An 18,686-nucleotide genomic window follows, 5' to 3' on the forward strand; every position below is an offset into this window, starting at 1 on the left:
CAAAGTAACAGTACATACATCTACACAGCAAATGAGGAATCCTTTATTTATTTGCAACAAAGCAATCTGCTGGAAGAACTCAGCAGATCCCCCAGCAGTTCGTGTGTTGCTCCACATTCCAACAGCTGCACTCTTCGATTTATTTGCTCACACCACTGGTAAAGCGAACACTCATTGCCCATCCCTCATTACCCCTGAGCTGAGGAAGTATAGGGTCATAACAGAACAGGCCCTTCGGTGCACCACGTCTGTGCCAACCATCAAGAACACCTTTCCATTAATCCCATTTTATTCTTCCCACATTCCCATCAACCGCCCCCAGCTTCCACCACTCACTGGGGGGCAATTTACAGTGGCCAATTAACCCACCGACCGGCATGTCTTTGGGATGTGAGAGGAAACCCACGCTGACACAGGAACGTGCAAACTCCACACAGACAGCAGCGGAGGTCAGGATTGAACCTGAGTCACTGGAGCAGAGGCAGCAGCCACTAAAATGGTGAGTCTAAGGTCATATATGATCCAGAGAGGGCAAGGCCAATGATTTCCTTCCCCGTGTGATCCAGTTGTGTTTTTATAAAAATCTGCGAGTTTCATTGTTACTGAGATTAGCTTTTCCAATTCCAGACTTATTAAATAATAACTTTAACTTCCTCAGCTGCAGTGGTGAGACTTATACTCACCATTCCACCCCCCAATATAGACACAGTACAACCGCTACAGCGCAGGAGCCCAAGGTAAAGCTGAAAGGAGACACAAGAGACTGCAGATGCTGGAATCTGGAGCAACGCACAAGATGCTGGAGGAACTCAGTGAGTCAGGTGGCATCTATAGAGGAAAACGGACAGTCCAGATGAAGAGTCTCAACCCGAGACATCGACTGTCCATTTCCCTCCACAGATGCCACCTGACCCGTTGAGTTCCTCCAGCATCTCGTGTGTTGCTGAAATATAATAAGCAGAGGCTGCCTCAACAGAGGCATCTGTGCAGATGACACTTGAGCTGTGAGGTCTCCTGTCCGCTAAAGCTCACTGGGTAGTGGACTCACCTGAACCAGATGGTTGTGAATATAGCTGAGAATGTATTGCAGTACATTGCAACACCTACCCTTCGATGGCTGGTCAGACATTTCCCAGACCTGCATCCATTCCGGAAGTTCCAGAGCAAAGGAATGAAGGCCATAATCTGGAAAATTGCTCACCCTTCCAAGAATGAGAGGCAGATATTTATATGGAGCCTTCTGCAGCCTCATCACATACCATATCCATTACCCTTACTCTCTCTGGATTATATGTGACCTTAGACTCACCATTGTGGTTCACCATTGACATAGGGAGCGCTGCACTGTCGGAGATGTTGGCTTTAGGCTGAAACATTAACCACACTGATTTGCGGATGGATGCAAAGATCCCATGCTACAAGTTCAAAGTGGAGCAGGTGGGTGCTCCTGTGGGGTCCTTCAATCAACAACACTGAAAGAAGTTACCTGGTTACTTTTACATTGCTGCCTGCGAGTTATCTGGGCAGTTTCCTCCTTCTTTGCTACAACAGTGACTAACTGCAACCATAAATCCCACATTTATTGTCCCCACATTCCCATCAACCGCTCCCAGATTCCAGCACTCACCTGTACAAGGGGCAATTTACAGCGGCCAATTCACCTAGCAACCCGCACGTCTTTGGGATATGTGTGGGGGGGGGGAACCCACGCGGTCACAGGGAGAACGTGCAAACTCCACACAGACGGCACCAGAGGTCAGGAATGAATCAGTCACTGGAGCTGGGAGGCATCTACTAGATGCGCCGCTAGTTAATGGTCAATAGTTAATGGTGACACAAGAAACTGCAGATGCAGGAAACCTGGAGCAACAAAGGCTCTGGAGGAACTCACGGGTCGGGCAGCATCTGTGGAGGAAAATGGGACGGATGACGTTTTGGGTTGAGACCTTTCACCTGGACTGGAAAGAAAGAGGAGGGGGGGAAGGGGTGGAGCAAGAGCTGGTGGGTGATAGGTGAAATCCAGGTTTGGGGGGGGGGGGGGGTGAAGGGCAGGTGAGGTGTGAATCAATGGTGAACCACAATGGTGAGTCTAAGGTCACATATAATCCAGAGAGGGTAAGGGCAATGGATATGGTATGTGATGAGGCTGCAGAAGGCTCCATATAAATATCTGCCTCTCTTTCTTGGAAGGGTGAGCAATTTTCCAGATTATGGCCTTCATTCCTTTGCTCTGGAACTTCCGGAATGGATGCAGGTCTGGGAAATGTCTGACCAGCGATCGAAGGGTAGGTGTGATAGACCAGCAGGTCGTTCCCTACCATGACACTTCCATTAAACACCCACCACTCATTTTCTGCAGCAATATATATTTTAATTCAAAGTGAATCTCGACAATAATACACCATAAACTCTTATTTTTGACACTCACCAAAAGAGTCACCTGGAAAACCCGCTTTATGTGACAAAGTATTGAGGCTTGGTCACATTTAAATCACTGAGAACTAGCGAGAAATACTATCGCAAACTGTAAGAGACATACATCCATAAAAATTTCCCAGTCCTCATATTGTAAATATTGCACAGTGCAATTGCTACGTGGCAAATTAGTGTAGCATTAAAATCAAAAGCAAACAGCCACGAAAAATCTACAAATTTCTTTTAACAGTAACAGTTCCAACTTATGAATCAAGTGTAAGTTTTTTTGGGTAAGCTGAACAAGTTTCTATAACTTGCAGTGTTGATTTAACTCTTACCAAACTATGATCTGGTGAGCACTAGGCAGAAAGCGGGTAAACCAGAGAGTGAGGGACGAGTAAAAAGTAAAGAAAAAGTCTAAAGCCTTAGTTACTTGCTCCCTATTGCAAGCTCCCCTCCCTCCCACTGATAACCCCCAACAACTCAAAGCGATTACAACTAAAACAGCTGAGACATACTTTGAAGAAACAAAAGCATGTTCAATCCCTTAAGGACCCTGAATTTGATTAGTAAGCTAGGCTAAAAATGATTTAAAAAAGCAACCTGCATGTAAAATAAAATTCTGGATTTAAAACGTGGTTTGCCTGCCCCTCCCTACTTCACTTGATCCCTGCATCTCACAGTGTCTTATTTAAGAATGACTTTAAGGCATCCACCAGTGTGTAGAGCTCATGAAAATATTTCAATGCGACATTTTGCTGAAGTATTCAGGCTTTATGGTTGTGTCATTCGACAGAGCTAAGGCCTTTCCAATCAGTGCTAGCTGGTTCCTTTCATATATCCCGTCTGTATTTAGAGTTCTTTTATAAGTTTTTTTGTACAAACGTATGGTGTCTGTTGATAAAAATAGAACTATGCTAGAAAGCACCAAATTTCACAAGAGGTACTATATAAATGTGACTTAACTGTACAACTGCTCTGCGGTTTAAAAGCCTTTTGCATTTAGGCACATTATTCTCCTTGGCTATGACTAAAGGCTGATATTAAATAAAACACTGCTTTGCGTATTCAAAGATAAAACCAACAACAGCCCCAGCAACCCCAAGAATAGTCATTCCCAAAATTAGCTTATTAAACTCAAACTGGTGCTGTCTTTAGTTATGTTTCAGGACTTTTCTTTTAAACACCTAATAAGGTCAATATAGTTTGCAGAGATCGGATGTGTGATCTCCAATTAATCATTAAAGGGTTCTGTAGATTGCAATGGTGAACTATTAGCACAAAACAATTCATTTAAAAAGTTAAGTCAATTCTGCAAGCTACAGTAATTCAGATTCACTAACACAATGCCAATATGAAAACATAAAATCAAGTTACATCAATACATCCATTTATATGCAGTGATGAGCTCAAACTTACAGAGGTTAAAATACTGATGCCAAAACACACACCCAAAATGAAAACGAAAAAGCAATTAAGTTTCATCATTTACAATACAGTAGTTACAAAGACACTCCAAACATTAACGCCAAATTAATCAAAACCCATTTCTACTTAATGTAATTAGACTTACAGAAATGAGAAAGCTAAGAAAATTAATATTCACCTAGTTCACAGCTATCTGAAGTGGCAATCATTATAATAGCAGCTTATTTATGATACATTCAAGATAAATGATACAATTTATAACTTGCCTCAAGAGCTAAAACATAGCCTCAAACTTTTTTTTTGAAATCATGTTTTATCGTAAAAAAGTTTTTTTTTAAGTTTTGTAAATTCACTTTCCTTTTGCCACACACTTTTAGTTTTGAGTGTTTTTTTTTATGTTGAGGTCTATGCAGTGTAGCAAACCTTGCTAAGGAAATGGGGATGACAGGACAAAAGTCTTTGGTGCTGCGCAAAGCAACTTCATCTCTCGAGAGAAGCCTCCGCTCCCCCCTTGCCACACCTCAACCGCAGAACACGCAGAGTGTGTCATTTTATTTTTCTTCCCTGACGGAATGTATAAAAATAAGCGAGTGGACACAGAACAAGCTTTCAAAAGAAAAGCAAACTCACCAATCCGCCCACGACCCCCAGAGTGAGATAAAGGAAGAGGGTAAATTTGCCACATGCATAAATGATAACATTGCACACTATAAACTTGCACCTCATCAAGCCTCAGTACTAATTATTATATTACTACATATATCAAATACTGCATGGACAGCTCAAGCTAAGGTGAAACCACATCATGAGTCACTGAGTATAATGAATTGCATCTTTTTTCAGTTTTCTATTCAAAGCCATGCCACTAGAAATGTTGTCATTTCACTAAATTCCATTAACTGCAAACTTTTTTTATTTAAAAAAGTCACTCACTCTCTCACACTCACACACACACACACACAAACACACTATTTGGATTGTATTGCAGATTATTATTTCTCTGACAGTATAAACACTGCTTAATATATGAGTTTAACCTTAAGTCAAAACCAGTGATCAAATTGCCTCAGCCAATTTCTTACGCTTTAGCTCTATGCTTGAAATTATTTTTAAATCATTCGGAAAGGAGAAAAATAGAGTTGGCCCACAGCATGTGAGGTACAAAATGAAACAACTTCTACTCCTCAAAAGATTAGATTAAGCATACTACACGCCAAACCCAAGAATCTAATGCGATAATATCTCCCCTCCCCCTTCCCTGTTTATTTTTATTCTAATCACTGGATTAGATAAGATTTTTAAGTGCTACAGTCCATAACATAGTAGTAACATTAACAACCTCAAAATATTTAAGGCACTACGTGTGTGGAAACCATCGTTAATGATGATACTGAAGAGCAAAATCCCCAACTTCAGGCAATGCTTGCCCATGCCAAACACATGCAGGTGTGCAGAGAGTCATCCCCCACCTCTTTAGATTAATGACTCAACACTGAATAAACATCAAAGACACAGTCGGGAGAGGGGAATGGTGGGGAGAGACAACCACAAATATATTAGCGTGTACACCACATGGCAGGCATAATGTGCGCCCGCTGTGCTGACGGGAGAAAGCATGGCTTCACAAGTGTGCGTGGGTGGGCGACACGTGTCTTGCATTGGGTACAAGGCAATGCAAACTGAAGAGAGCTGCCTCTCTCCCTCTCTCTCTTTCACCCCTGTGCTCCGCGCCAGTTGCGGCTGCCGTGGAAATCCTTGGAGCCCGGGTGACAGCCATCAGAGTTCTGTCGTCGACTGTGCAAAGAGACACATTTAAAAGTGGGTCTGATTCGAAGCTTGGCTTTCTTGTTTATGCACCTTTTTTTTTACCATGATTAACAAAAACGCAAAGAAATTGACTTTCTTGTGCCACGACTTGGAATTTTTTCTTTAATTGGTAACGTGTTCCTTCAATTCCAGAAGCTTTACATGACTGGACCAGAAATTGGTTTTCTTTTTGCTTTGTTCTGTAATCTTCAAATATAAGGGTACTGGCTGAGTTTTGTTGGGCTTAGCGGAAATCCGGCATACACGGGAGAAGCTGCGACATAGGAGTGAGGGTGGAACAGTGGCTTGTAGTGGTTTTGGTGGATGGCTGGGGAAGGCAGCCGCCGGGATATGAGGCCAAGAGGGACTTGGTGGAGCAGGCCACTGTGGTGAGAGATACTGTACGCCGCGGGCTGCATCATGGGTCTTGACGTGCTGGGGGAGGCCAGGAGGTGGGCCACGGGCCCGGTGGTGCCCAGCGGCCCCGATGGGGGGTAGGATAAGATGGTAGGCTGCCCCCCAAGGTGGGCGGTTCCCGTCAGGTGTCCGTGGGCGGCAGAGTGGTTGGGGCTCCCGTGGGCGAGGGAGAAGGGGTGGCTGCCGATTGTGGGCCCGATGAAGGCATGCTGTCTGCGGTGTCCGTAATTGCCGTTCCATTCCTGAGGCATCGATCCGTACTGCTGGACCTGGGGAGAGAGGGGCAGGCGTGATCAGTAACGCAGAGCACAAAGGCAGCCGTTGAGTTAACCTACGGTAACCAGCAGAACTCCCCTCGGCATATTCTTCAGTCTGGTTCCAGAAGGCAACCAGTACTAATGCCTTTTGAGGCCCATTCAGCAATGCAAATTTCTACAGATGTACAGTGGAGAGCATTCTGACTGGTTGCATCACAGCCTGGTATGGAGGCTCCAATGCACAGGATCGCAAGAGGCTACAGAGGGCTGTAGACTCAGCCAGCTCCATCACGGGCACAACCCTCCCCGCCATCGAGGATATCTTCAAGAGGTGGTGCCTCAAGAAGGCGGCATCCATCACTGAGGACCCTCACCATCTGGGACATGCCCTCTTCTCGTGACTACCATCAGGGAGGAGGTACAGGAGCCTGAAGACCCACACTCAATGATTCAGGAACAGTTTCTTCCCCTCCGCCATCAGATTTCTGAACGGTCCATGAACCCATAAACACTACCTCGTTATTCCTTTTTTTTTGCACTATTTATTTATTTTGTAATTTATAGTAATTTTTTGCCTTTGCACTGTACTGCTGCTGCAAAACAACACACTTTGCGTCATAAGACAGTGATAATAAATCTGATTCTGATTCTGCATTGCATCCATGGTTAGAGCTTGTGCAGCATTGCATTGGTGCACTGCAACTATGGTTAGTGGTTGAGCAACGATGCAGTGCCGCACTGCAGCCAGGGTATGGACTCATGCAGCAATGCACTGGTGCGCTGCAGTCTCGAGCCACTTGAAATGGTGGTGGAGGCAAGAAGTTAGGAAGCTGTCTACATCAACGGTGCTGAGGTTGAGAGGTTGAGAGCTTCAAGTTCCTGGGAGTGAACATCACCAATAGCCTCTCCTGGTTCAACCACTCAGACGCCACGGCTAAGAAAGCTCACCAGTGCCTCTACTTCCTCAGGAGGCTAAAGAAATTTGGCATGTCCCCATTGACACTCACCAAGTTTTATCAATGCACCATAGAAAGCATCCTATCTGGATGCATCACGGCTTGGTACGGCAACTGCTCTGCCCAGGACCGCAAGGAACTGCAGAGACTTGTGGACACAGCCCAGCACATCACGAAAACCAGCCTCCCCTCCATGGACTCTTGTCTATACCTCTCACTGCCTTGGTGAAGCAGCCAACATAATCAAAGACCCCACCCACCCGGGTCATTCTCTCTTCTCCCCTCTCCCATCAGGCAGAAGATACAGGAACCTGAGGGCACATACTACCAGGTTCAAGGACAGCTTCTATCTCATGGTGATAAGACTATTGAACGGTTCCCTTATACGATGTGATGGACTCTTGACCTCACAATCTGCCTTGTTTGACCTTGCACCTTACTTCTCTTACCAGCACTGCACTTCTCTGTAGCTGTGACACTTTACTCTGTATTCTGTTATTGTTTTTACCCTATACTACCTCAATGCACTCTGTACAACCTCAATGCACTGTGTAATGAATTGACCTGTATGATCGGTATGCAAGACAAGTTTTTCACTGCACCTCGGTACAAGTGACAAAAATAAACCAATGCAAATACTGCAGGAAAGTCCTGATGGAACTCCACAGGGCACTGGTGAGACCATACCTGGAGCACTGCATGCAGTACTGTCCTCCACAATGAAGAAGGCAACGCCAAGAACGTTCACTAGATGGGGTTGACATAGATAGGGATAACTTCTCCTCCTGGTTGTGGAGGCTGGGCTTAAATTCATTGGAGTGTAGGAGAAAGGGAGGTGATCTTATTGAATCACACAAGGTTCTGATACGGACTGACAGGGTGGATGCGGAAATGATGCTTCTCCCAGTGGGGATATCAGAATAGGCGGCTACTCTTTTCGGACGGAGATGAGGCAGAATTCCTTCTCTTGGGGGGCCATGCATCTTTGGAATTCTCTCCCCCAGTGGGCTGTGGGGCAGGAGGCATTGAATAGATTCAAGACGGAGATGGGCAGCCTGCTGAAATGCAAGGGAGAGCGCGGGAAAGGAATGTTAGGGCCAATATTGGATCAGCCACGATCCTACTGAATGATGGAATTGGTTAGAGGGGGTGATTTTCCTGGCCTTACTCCTGCTTCTATTGTACATCAAGGAACACTTGAAGTGCCTTGTCTGCAGGTTATCAACCAAGAGGTGGAGAAGGGAGTGGACTGGATGTCCCTTTATCAACCCCCATGGGCATAATTGCCATGGCCAAGTGACCTCCTTCTCTGCTGTAAAGTTCTACGGGCCCCATAACCCAAGAGACTAGCTCAAAGAGGAATCAATTAACCATGCTCTTTGTGGAAGTATCTGTCAGATAAATAAACTACCTGCTCTTTAAAATACCTGGGGATGAGTAAATCAGCAAATCTGATCTGTGGAAGTATCTGAGGAAGACAGAAGAGAACAGATTTCCCGATCTTGAGGAAGAAACAGAAAGCTGTGCCTTTGTTGCGTGGATCAAATACTCGCGCTATGTAGGAATAATGGTTTTTATGTAAACTGAGTGTCCTGCATTTATTGACGGGGTGCAGTAGGGTGGACACTGGGGTGACAAGGGTTGGAGCAGAGAGGGAAGGGGTTAGGGTAACAGAGGGGCAGGTAAGAGGCGAGGGTAGGGGGTGAGGTTGAGGGATGGGGATGGGTTGGTTTGGGAGGTTGAGCAATGGGTAAGAGTGTGTGTTCCTGGATGGACAATGTGTGAGAGCGTGCATGTGTGTGCGAGGCTCTGTGCGTGTGTGTGTTTGTGTAATGTGTACAAGTATGTATGCACGCATGTGAGCGCATGTGCCCATGAGAGTGGGAGTCCGTGTGTGCATGAATTAAGCCTGTAAAGTAAACTGATCTCCAACGGTCTTGGACCTCTTAGCCATTGACCCATGACCTTGCTGATGTGTAACGGCCAATCCCGTTGAAGGAAGTCACAGTCCGCCACTGCCCACTCTTCACTGCAGTGGAAGCAATCCATCCTCAACCCCAAGGAACTGACTGGGAAGAAGATAATTGAGAACCTCGAGGGGAAGTAGGTTGATTAACAGCTGACTGAACACGTACCTGACCAAAATTCATGGGTTGCTGCTGGAATGCTGATACAGACTTCTGCTGGCGAATCCCTGTCGTTGAGAGTTGGTTTATTCTCCCAGGAGCTGACGAGCCCTTTGTCACCGACCGCCTCATTGTATCTAGAAGGGAAAAGCATTCCAACGTAGTGAGAAGGTGCAATCCGTGGAGCGCTCCCACCAGACTGCCCGTTGGCTTGAGATTAAACCGTTTCACAAGTGAACAACCTGCACCAACAAGTGGCCAAAAGTGGCGGGTCTTCTCCTCACCTCACTGCATCACTCTGCTGGAAACCAGGTGGTTACAGACCCCCAGATTACACCACTGAGAAACCTTTCTCAGCACTTTGCACACATTACTTAGGCAAACGAGGCTGCCAATTTGTGAACAAGGTCTGACAAACGTTAAAATGGCCAATTAATCTTTGCATTAAAAACCTTAGGGGCTTCAATTGAGTAAATAAAGTGAAATTGAGTGCACTAGTGGGAAGGCTGGTAACCAGATAACAGATATAAATGGGCAGGCACGGTAGTGTAGCAGTTAGCGTAACGCTTTACAGCGACCTGGGTTCAAATCCGGTCACTGTCTGTAAGGAGTTTGTACGTCCTCCCCATGTCTGTGTGGGTTTCCTCCGGGTGCTCCAGTGTCCTCCCACATTCCAAAGACATACAGGTTAGGAAGTTGTGGGCATGCTATGTTGGCGCCGGAAGCGTGGCGACACTTGTGGGCTGCCCCCAGAACACTCTACGCAAAAGGTGCATTTCACTGTGTGTTTTGATGTACATGTGACTAATAAAGATATCTTGTCTTAAATGGACCAGAGAAAGGAAATAAGGAGAACCTTTTTTAAAGTTCAGTAATTACCACAAGGTCTGAATGGGTGAATGAAGTAAATTAGAAAGGTCACTGGGTAAATCAGCAAGCATTTCCAGGAATCTGGAGCAACAATCTAGCTGAAATGTCAGAAAAGAAGGAAATGTCCATACCAGGAAATTCCAGGCGCACATCTCACCATTTATGTGCTGCCTGACCTGCTGAGTTCCTCCAGCACTTCATGTGTGTTGCTCCAGATTTCCAGCATTTGCAGTCTCTCTTGCATATCACCATTTAGTCCTGCTAGGTAGTACAACCTTGTGCCATGACAGGCTCCTGATTTCCGGGTTAGAGTGCTCTACTGCGGGAATGTGATACCTCAGTTCTGAATCTCGTGGTAACTCATGGCCATTTACTTATTCACATGAGATTTTCATGCCAACTTATGTAGGAACCCAATACAAACTCCAGTGGGCCTCCACAGGAGAAGGAGATTCTCTATCCCACTCCCACTATGACCTCGCCATCTTTACCTCCTACACTGTTCCAACGAAGCCTCAGGAATAGCACCTCATCTTCTGTCTGGGCACATTGTAGCCCTAAGCACATAAAACTGAATTGAGTATTTTCAGATAACCAGCCATCCCAGTTTCTGTTAGAACTGGCTGGTTCTGCTGTAAGATCATCCACCTCAATGCAGTTTTTCTCTCTCCACGGATGCTGCCAGATGTTCCCGGCATCCTCTTGTTTCAGATTTCCAGCAACTGCTGCATGGTCTTTTGCTTTTAATTCTCTAACTGCCAAAAATTCATCGATTAACTAAAAAACTTATGTCACCTGGACAAACTCCATCTCTATCACAGACATCCCATTTGTTATCCCAATCCTTGCCCAACTCTGTAACTTAAAACAACCTTGTTTTCTCACTTCTCCAGTTCTGACAAAGGTACTTTGACCTAAAACCTCAACTTTCTCCCCAGAGAAGCTGGCTGACTGCTGTGTATTTCTAGCATTTTTGCTTTTTATTGGAGATAGAAAGCAATATTTTCTCTATCTTTTAATGTGTTCCTTTTGGAGGGTAGATACCTATGAGAAGTATTGAAGTTACCATGCAGTTGGAGATATTTTGCTGGCTGCGTTATAATAGATTGAAACTTTTATTGAAAGATGTTTTCAGAGGGGTCTTACACTGGTGGAAACTCGGTTGGATTATCTATAGTGAGGAAGACTCCTACGCATCTCTGAAAATCACACCACCAACGGTTACCGAGTTCCAGCTATCAAAGCCCTAAGCTGATGAATTTCTCCCTGATCCTCTCTACTTCTGCTTTGAGATACCATTTCTTGGTTTCTTGACCGTTTCATTTGCCTCCTAACACCTCAGATGATAAAATCAATTCCCTGATAAAGCAACTGTTCCAAAAATTCTAACAAAAGGGAGCCATCTTCTCTTTGCCTGATTTACTAAGTTTCGTTCCGATCCGCTGGACTCATTTACACACTCTCTGGACCCCATTACCGGGACTATCCTCACTTTTAACGGTTAACCTCCTCTGTCCTCCGCCCTATCACAGACCCTCTGTGTATCCTCCATCCCCTCCATCTCCCTGCTTTTACAGTTACTTACAAGTTGTTAATTCTCTTAAAATATTGCTCTTATCAAAGATCATTGACAAACTGTTCCTCTTTTAAGCCAGGTCTTAGAATCTCTCTCTGACCAGGCTGTTGGCCACCTATGTACATCGCTGTCAAAATTTAGTTTGATATCAATCCTGGGCTGTCTCAATGTGTTAAGGTGCTAAATGCAAATGCAACATTTCTATGCTTTTGGTTCTTTGAAATTCAGGAATGCAACAGATTCAATACTATTTTAGAATAAGATAGACACATAAAAATAAAGGTAATAATCAGTCAAGACTCCGCAAACACTGGTGTGAGCGAGGAACTGAGAGCTCCTTATGCCCTGTCCCCAGTGAATAGACATGGTGAGGATCTTCATTCTGCTTGCACAGATGATAAGGGGTGCCAAAGGGGGTGGTAGTTTATCTGAGGGTTCAACTGCCACAGAGACCCACATCTGTTTGATAAGACGATTCTCAGGAGTAGTGTGAATATTTTAAACATAATATTAAAAAAAGACAAGAATGCAGCTTTTAAAGGAAACTGAGAGACGGAGAAGAAATACAGAAGGATAGGGTGACAGTTGCCTTGACCAATGGAAAAATGCAGAGCAGGCTTAAGTTGCTCCTGTGTTGCTGTCAGGTGTAAGATTTGGTGAATTGGTCACACTTTTTACGAGAACTCAATCCCTGGAGAGTGGATCCTGCTGAGCTGGTGGAAGGATTTCTCTCCTACACCCATGGCACCTGACTGGAACTTGGCTGTCCATCTCTGTGTTCTGCTGTGGGCACGTTTTGCAAAGAAGGTCCTTGCTCAGTTGAGACTATGTGGGTGCATCTCCAACTGTTGAAGGCTTTAGAGAATCATGGAATCTTACAGCACAGAAGATGGTTTTCTGCTTATCGTCCTTACGCTCCTGGAAAAAACTCGTCCAATTCAGTCTTGTATGCTTGCCTCTTTCCCAAATTCCTCCAACTACGCATCTAACTGCTCTGAATGTGCTGAAGGAATCTTACACCACCACTTTCAGGCATCATAAGAAAGAAAATGGTCCTCACCTGGATAAGCAGTAATCTCTGCCAACTAAAAAATTTGGAAGAGTAAACCTATCAGAAACTCTGTTGCATCTTCCCGGCAACTATCTGAAACTGAACCAGATTGTTCACCAAAGTTGGTGGGATACTTGACTGTGAGCTTGTCTTCCAAACAGGCCTACGGTCTACAGTCCCACAGCAACACTGATCGATTCTGACACCGACTTAGCTGCTGAACCATACATGTTGATCACTATTCAAAGGCAACTCCAGGCCAGCCTTTCCTTCTCTATTCTCCATATTTGCTATTTATTTTCATTTCCTGATGACATAGTCTGAGGGCATTTAGCCCATCGAATCTATGCTAGCTCTCAGAGCTAGCCCATCCCCGCTCATTCCCTGTAACCCATTCTCTCTCACATGCCCACCAACTCCCCTTGGATTCTTTTGCCGTTCACCTACATTCAGGGTAATTTACAACAGTCAATTAACCTGTCAACCAACATGTCTTTGGGATGTGGGATGAAACTGGAGCACCCAGGGGAAACCATGTGGTCACAGGGGAGAACGTGCAAACTCCACACAGACAGCACCTGAGGTCAGGATCGAACCTGGCTGGAGCTGAGAGACAGCAATGCCATAGACAAGATCATTAACTTTCCACATCATGCCTGGCCTCATTGACCTACTTGGCTTCCCACTGAAGAGCAAACCAATCTTAAATTCTCACAATTCCTTCCAAGACGTCATGCCCTTTTTTTCCCTCTGTAATCACCTTCAACCTAAGACCTCTGAAACTTCTGCCCTCCTATGAGTCCGGTCTCTTGATCACCCCTGATATTTGCTGTTCCACTCCGGCAGCTGTGAATTTACCTACCTGTCCCTAAACCTCTCCCCATTGCATGCTTTCTCACCACTTTTCAGATGACACAGATTTAGGCCATCTGCCCCCATATCTCTGTACATGGGTCAGTGTTAAATGTTGTGCAAAAGTACACCTAGACAAAAACATGTTGCTCCGTTAAAGATGCAATATACCTGAAACCTGCTGCTGTTACCAATTATTCTAAATCTGTGACCTCTCATTACTAGCTCACTTGCCAAGGGAAACTATTTCTAAGATGCTCCATCAAGCAGTTTGCCCTGGTAGTGAGCTAGTAATGAGAGGTCACAGATATCAAATAATTGGGAACAAACGTTTCAGTTACATTCAGTTTCTTTTGAATCTGCCCTTTGCTGTTGAGGAGAAGAGTCACAGCAATGCCAATCCTTCGAGAGAGCTAAAGTCATTCATATCAACATATCATCCTGGTAAACTTTCTTGACATTCTCCTTGAAGGTCTCAAGATCTCTTTTAAAATGCAGTGCTAAGAACTACAGCTAATATATCAGCTGAGGCTTAATCAGTGAATTGTACATTGGTACATCATACCTTCTTTGATTGTGATTTCCACATCTCCACATACAAAGCAACTATCTCCCACACTTTCTGAATCACCTTCTCAAGTTCCCCTGCCACTTCATAGCTGTGTTCACAAGTTGGAGAACTCTGCCCCTGCATGTTGTTCCATTGTGCAGCAAGAAGATACTAGCTGAAACTCTGGTCCAGCATGAAGATACTAGCTGAAAATCTCTGGTCCGGCATGGTTTGGATCTGTAGTTCACATCTATACCAATTAACTAATTCTAACGAAGATCTAAAATTAACTAAGATCTACACTAACTTGTAGCTAATTAACCTACCAGTGCAACTTTTGCGATCTCAGTTGAAAGCAATCAACTTTCAATTGGTGATGTGAACATCACCAATAGCCTGTCCTGGTCCAACCACATAGACACCACGGCCAAGGAAGCTCACCAGCACCTCTACTTCCTCAGAAGGCTAAGGAAATTTGGCATGTCCCCTTTGACACTCACCAGCTTTTATAGATGCACCATAGAAAGCGTCCTATCCGGATACATCACAGCTTGGTACGGCAACTGCTCTGCCCAGGACTGCAAGCAACTGCAGAGAGTTGTGGACACAGCCCAGCATATCATGGAAACCAGCCTTCCCTCCATGGACTCTGTCTATACTTCTTGCTGCCTTGGTGAAGCAGCCAGCATAATCAAAGACCCCACCCACCCCGGACATTCTCCCTCTTATTGTCTACCTGCAATGCACTTCCCTGTAGCTGTGACACTTTACTCTGTATTCTGTTATTGTTTTTACCCTGTACTACCTCAATGCACTGTGTAATGAATTGACCTGTACAATCGGTATGCAAGACAAGTTTTTCACTGTACCTCGGTACAAGTGACTATAATAAACCAACACCAATACCAATCTCAGCCAACAGCGGTTCTGACTTAAGGAAACGCGAGGAGAGACGATTACGGAAACTGGAGAGTGTCTATACTTAGATTAAACCATTCCCCTGCTCAAAGGAAGATGAATGGGGGCAATTTCTGTGGTTTGGATTTTCTGCAATCCAGCTCTTTCACAGTGATCAGTAGAGCCCTGAGGAATGTTGTAGAAGAGAGGGACCAAGGAGTACAAGTACGTGGTTCTCTGAAAGTGGCGTCACAGATAGATGGGCTAGTGAAGAAGGTGTTCAGCACGCTGGCCTTCATCAGTCAGGGCACTGAGTATAGGAGTTGGGACGTTATGTTGCAGCTGTACAAGATGTTGGTGAGGCCGCACCTGGGATATTGTGTACGTATTGGTTACCCGCTTACAGGAAAGAGATCATTAAGCTGCAAAGAAGACTTACGAGGATGTTGCCAGGACTCGAGGACCTGAGTTATAGGGAGAGGTTGGGTAGGCTAGGACTTTATTCCTTGGAGCGTAGGAGACAGAGGGGTGATCTTATGGAGGTGTATAAAATCATGAGGGGCATAGATAGGGTGAATGCACACAGTCTTCTTCCCAGGGAAAGGGAATCAAAAACTAGAGGGCAGAGGTTTAAGGTGAGAGTGGAAAGGTTTAAAAGGGACTCAAGGGGCAACTCCTTCACACACAGGGTGGTGCGTATATGGAATAACCTGCCAGAGAAAGTGGTTGAGGCAGGTAGAAATAACAACATTCGGAAGACATTTGGATAAGTACATGGATAGGAGGGGTTTACAGGGATACGTGCCAAATGCGGGCAAATGGGACTAGTTTGGTGGACACCATGATTGGCCTGTTTCTATGCTGTAATGCTCTAGGAGTCCAGGCATGTTGTAGCCCGGAGGATTAAATGCCGGAGAATTAAAACTAATTCAGTACTTTCAGATAACCATCCATCTCTGTTTGTGTCAGAACTGGCCGGTTCTGCTGTAAGATCATCCACCTTAACTCAGTTTTTGTGGCTGAAATGGGTACAATAACAACATTTAAAAGGTACTTGGACAGGATCATGGATAGGAAAGGTTTAGAGGGATCTGGGCCAAATGGGCTTAGATGGACACCTTGGTCAACATGGACGAGTTGGGCCGAAGGGCCTATTTCCGTTCTGTATGACTCTCTGAGGACTGGTCAGGTCCCAAGGGGGAGACACTGGAGAGTTTCAACTTGTACTGACATTTTCTAGGATTGGACTTTAATTATGTAATTAACTGCCCTTTATTGATAAACCTGCCCCACCCACCCCAGACATTCTCTCTTCTCCCCCCCTCCCATCGGGCATAAGACACAGAAGCCTGAAAGCACGTACCACCAGGCTCAAGGACAGCTTCTATCCTGCTGTTATAAGACTCTTGAATGGACCTCTTGTACGATAAGATGGGCTCCTGACCTCACAATCTACCTCGTTATGACCTTGCACCTTGTTGTCAGCCTGCACTGCACTTTCTCTGTAACTGTAACACTTAATTCTGCATTCTGTTATTGTTTTCCCTTGCACTGCCATCTTCTCACAGCTACCATCGGGCAGGAGGTACAGAAGCCTGGAGTCCCACACCACCAGGTTCAAGAACAGCAACTTCCCTTCAAACATTTGGTTCTTGAACCAACCAGCACAAACCTAATCACTACGGTATAGCAACACCAGGACCAGTTTGATCACTTTGCACTAAAATGGACATTTTTTTTGTTCTAATTGTGTTCCTTCTTGGAAAATTTATGTATAATTTATGTTTAATTTTTCTTGTGAATGCTGCTTATCTGATGCTGTGCCTGTGATGCTGCTGCAAGTAAGTTTTTCATTGCACCTGTGCATACATGTACTTGCGCATATGACAATAAACTCCACTTTGACTTTGATCTGTATGGATGGCATGCAAAACAAAGATTTTCACTGTTCCTTGGTACTTTTGACAATAATAAACCTGTGCCTTTCCCAGCCTTAAATTAATTCTCGTGCTGCTTCTTTCTGCGACTGTTGCAGGTCCTATTCTCCTGGATCAGGCATAAAAGGCAGGCACCTACCTGTGTTTGAAACCCGCTCACTGAAGTCTGTTACGGAGATTGAGTTGCTGTTTTGCACCACTATGGTGCGCACAGCGGGCTTGGTGCTATCGGTTGCCTTGGAGCTCAGACCACCCGTGTTCTGGTTGGCAGCGTCCTGAAGGAATCGCTCCTCCAGGAAGGGGCTTTCGTTCTGGCCGGAAGAGTCGGTGGCCGGCGATCCGTCCACAGTGTCGCAGCCGCTCTCTCGCTCATCCTCGGACATGCTGGAATGCGAAGGGTTAGAACGCACCGGTTCAGATATTGCTCTCAACCGAAACAATAAAAAACTGCCACCACAGTGTTGCTGCACAAAAAGAAACTGGACATACAGACAACCTCAGGTCCTCCCCAAAGAAACTGAGGCAACAGAGCTCCATTCTTTTTGAAGACTCACTTGCTGCTACATACAGTACAACGGCAGCCAGTTTGCACACACCAAGCTCCCACAAACAGCAAAGTAGCAATAAACAAGATGCTGGAGGAACTCAGCGGGTCAGGCAGCATCTACGGAGGGAAATGGGCAGTCAACGTTTCGGGTTGAGACCCTTCACCTGGACCAGATGCTGCCTGACCTGCTGAGTTCCTCCAGCAGTTTGTTTTTTGCTTCAGATTCCAGCATCTGTGGTCTCATGTCTCCAGCAACGATCAGATAATTTTATTAATCACAATGGTGTAGTACAAACATTGGTCCAACCATAGGGTGAACTTGAAAGCTCTTATTCTACATAATCCCTGGAACACGACATAAACCCTTAAACAAAATACAAACTGTGGAGGGACTCAGCGGGTCAGGCAGCATCTGTGGAGGGAAATGGACAGTTGACGTTTCGGGTCGAGACCCTTCACCTGGACTGAAAGAGCAGAGGGGAGAGAGCCAGCGTAAAGAGGTGAGGGGAAGGGGTGGAACAAGAGCTGGCAAGCGATGGACAGATCCAGGTGCGGAGGGGTGATAGGTAAATGGAGGAGGGAAGCACATGATAAAATATGCTGAAGTCAGCATGGTTTCCTTAAGAGGAGATCTTGCCTGATAAATCTGTTGGAATTCTTTGAGGAAGTAACAGACAGGATAGACAAAGGAGAGTCGGTGGATGTCATTTACTTGGATTTTCAGAAGGCCTTTGACAAGGTGCTGCACATGAGGCTGCTAAACAAGATAGGAGCCCATGGTATTACAGGAAAGGTACCAGCATGGATAGAAGATTGGCTGACTGGCAGAAGGCAAAGAGTGGGAATAAAGGGGGCCTTTTCTGGTTGGTTGCTGGTAACTAGTGGTGTTCCGCAGGGGTCGGTGTTGGGTCCGCTACTTTTCACGTTATATGCTAATGATCTAGATGACGGAATTGATGGCTTTGTGGCCAAGTTTGCGGATAATACAAAGATAGGTGGAG

At 45.3% G+C, this 18,686-nt stretch overlaps 1 protein-coding gene across 5 annotated transcripts in view; it reads right to left on the reverse strand.

Annotated features, from left to right (window-relative positions):
- Nucleotides 1-2,349: 2,349 nt before the first annotated feature.
- Nucleotides 2,350-18,686, reverse strand: part of hipk3a (homeodomain interacting protein kinase 3a) — a 244,886-nt gene continuing 228,549 nt past the window's right edge. For all 5 annotated transcript variants that reach the window (XM_052029055.1, XM_052029053.1, XM_052029052.1 and 2 more), the window contains 3 exons: nt 17,278-17,522; nt 9,415-9,542; nt 2,350-6,335 (listed from right to left, as the gene is read on the reverse strand). In XM_052029055.1, the coding sequence (XP_051885015.1) occupies nt 5,859-6,335; nt 9,415-9,542; nt 17,278-17,522 (850 nt within the window). In that variant the 3' untranslated portion in view covers nt 2,350-5,858. The remainder of the gene's footprint in view (nt 6,336-9,414; nt 9,543-17,277; nt 17,523-18,686) is intronic.

The sequence above is a fragment of the Pristis pectinata genome, chromosome 14 (assembly GCF_009764475.1).
Source record: "Pristis pectinata isolate sPriPec2 chromosome 14, sPriPec2.1.pri, whole genome shotgun sequence".
NCBI classification, from domain to species: Eukaryota; Metazoa; Chordata; class Chondrichthyes; order Rhinopristiformes; family Pristidae; genus Pristis; species Pristis pectinata.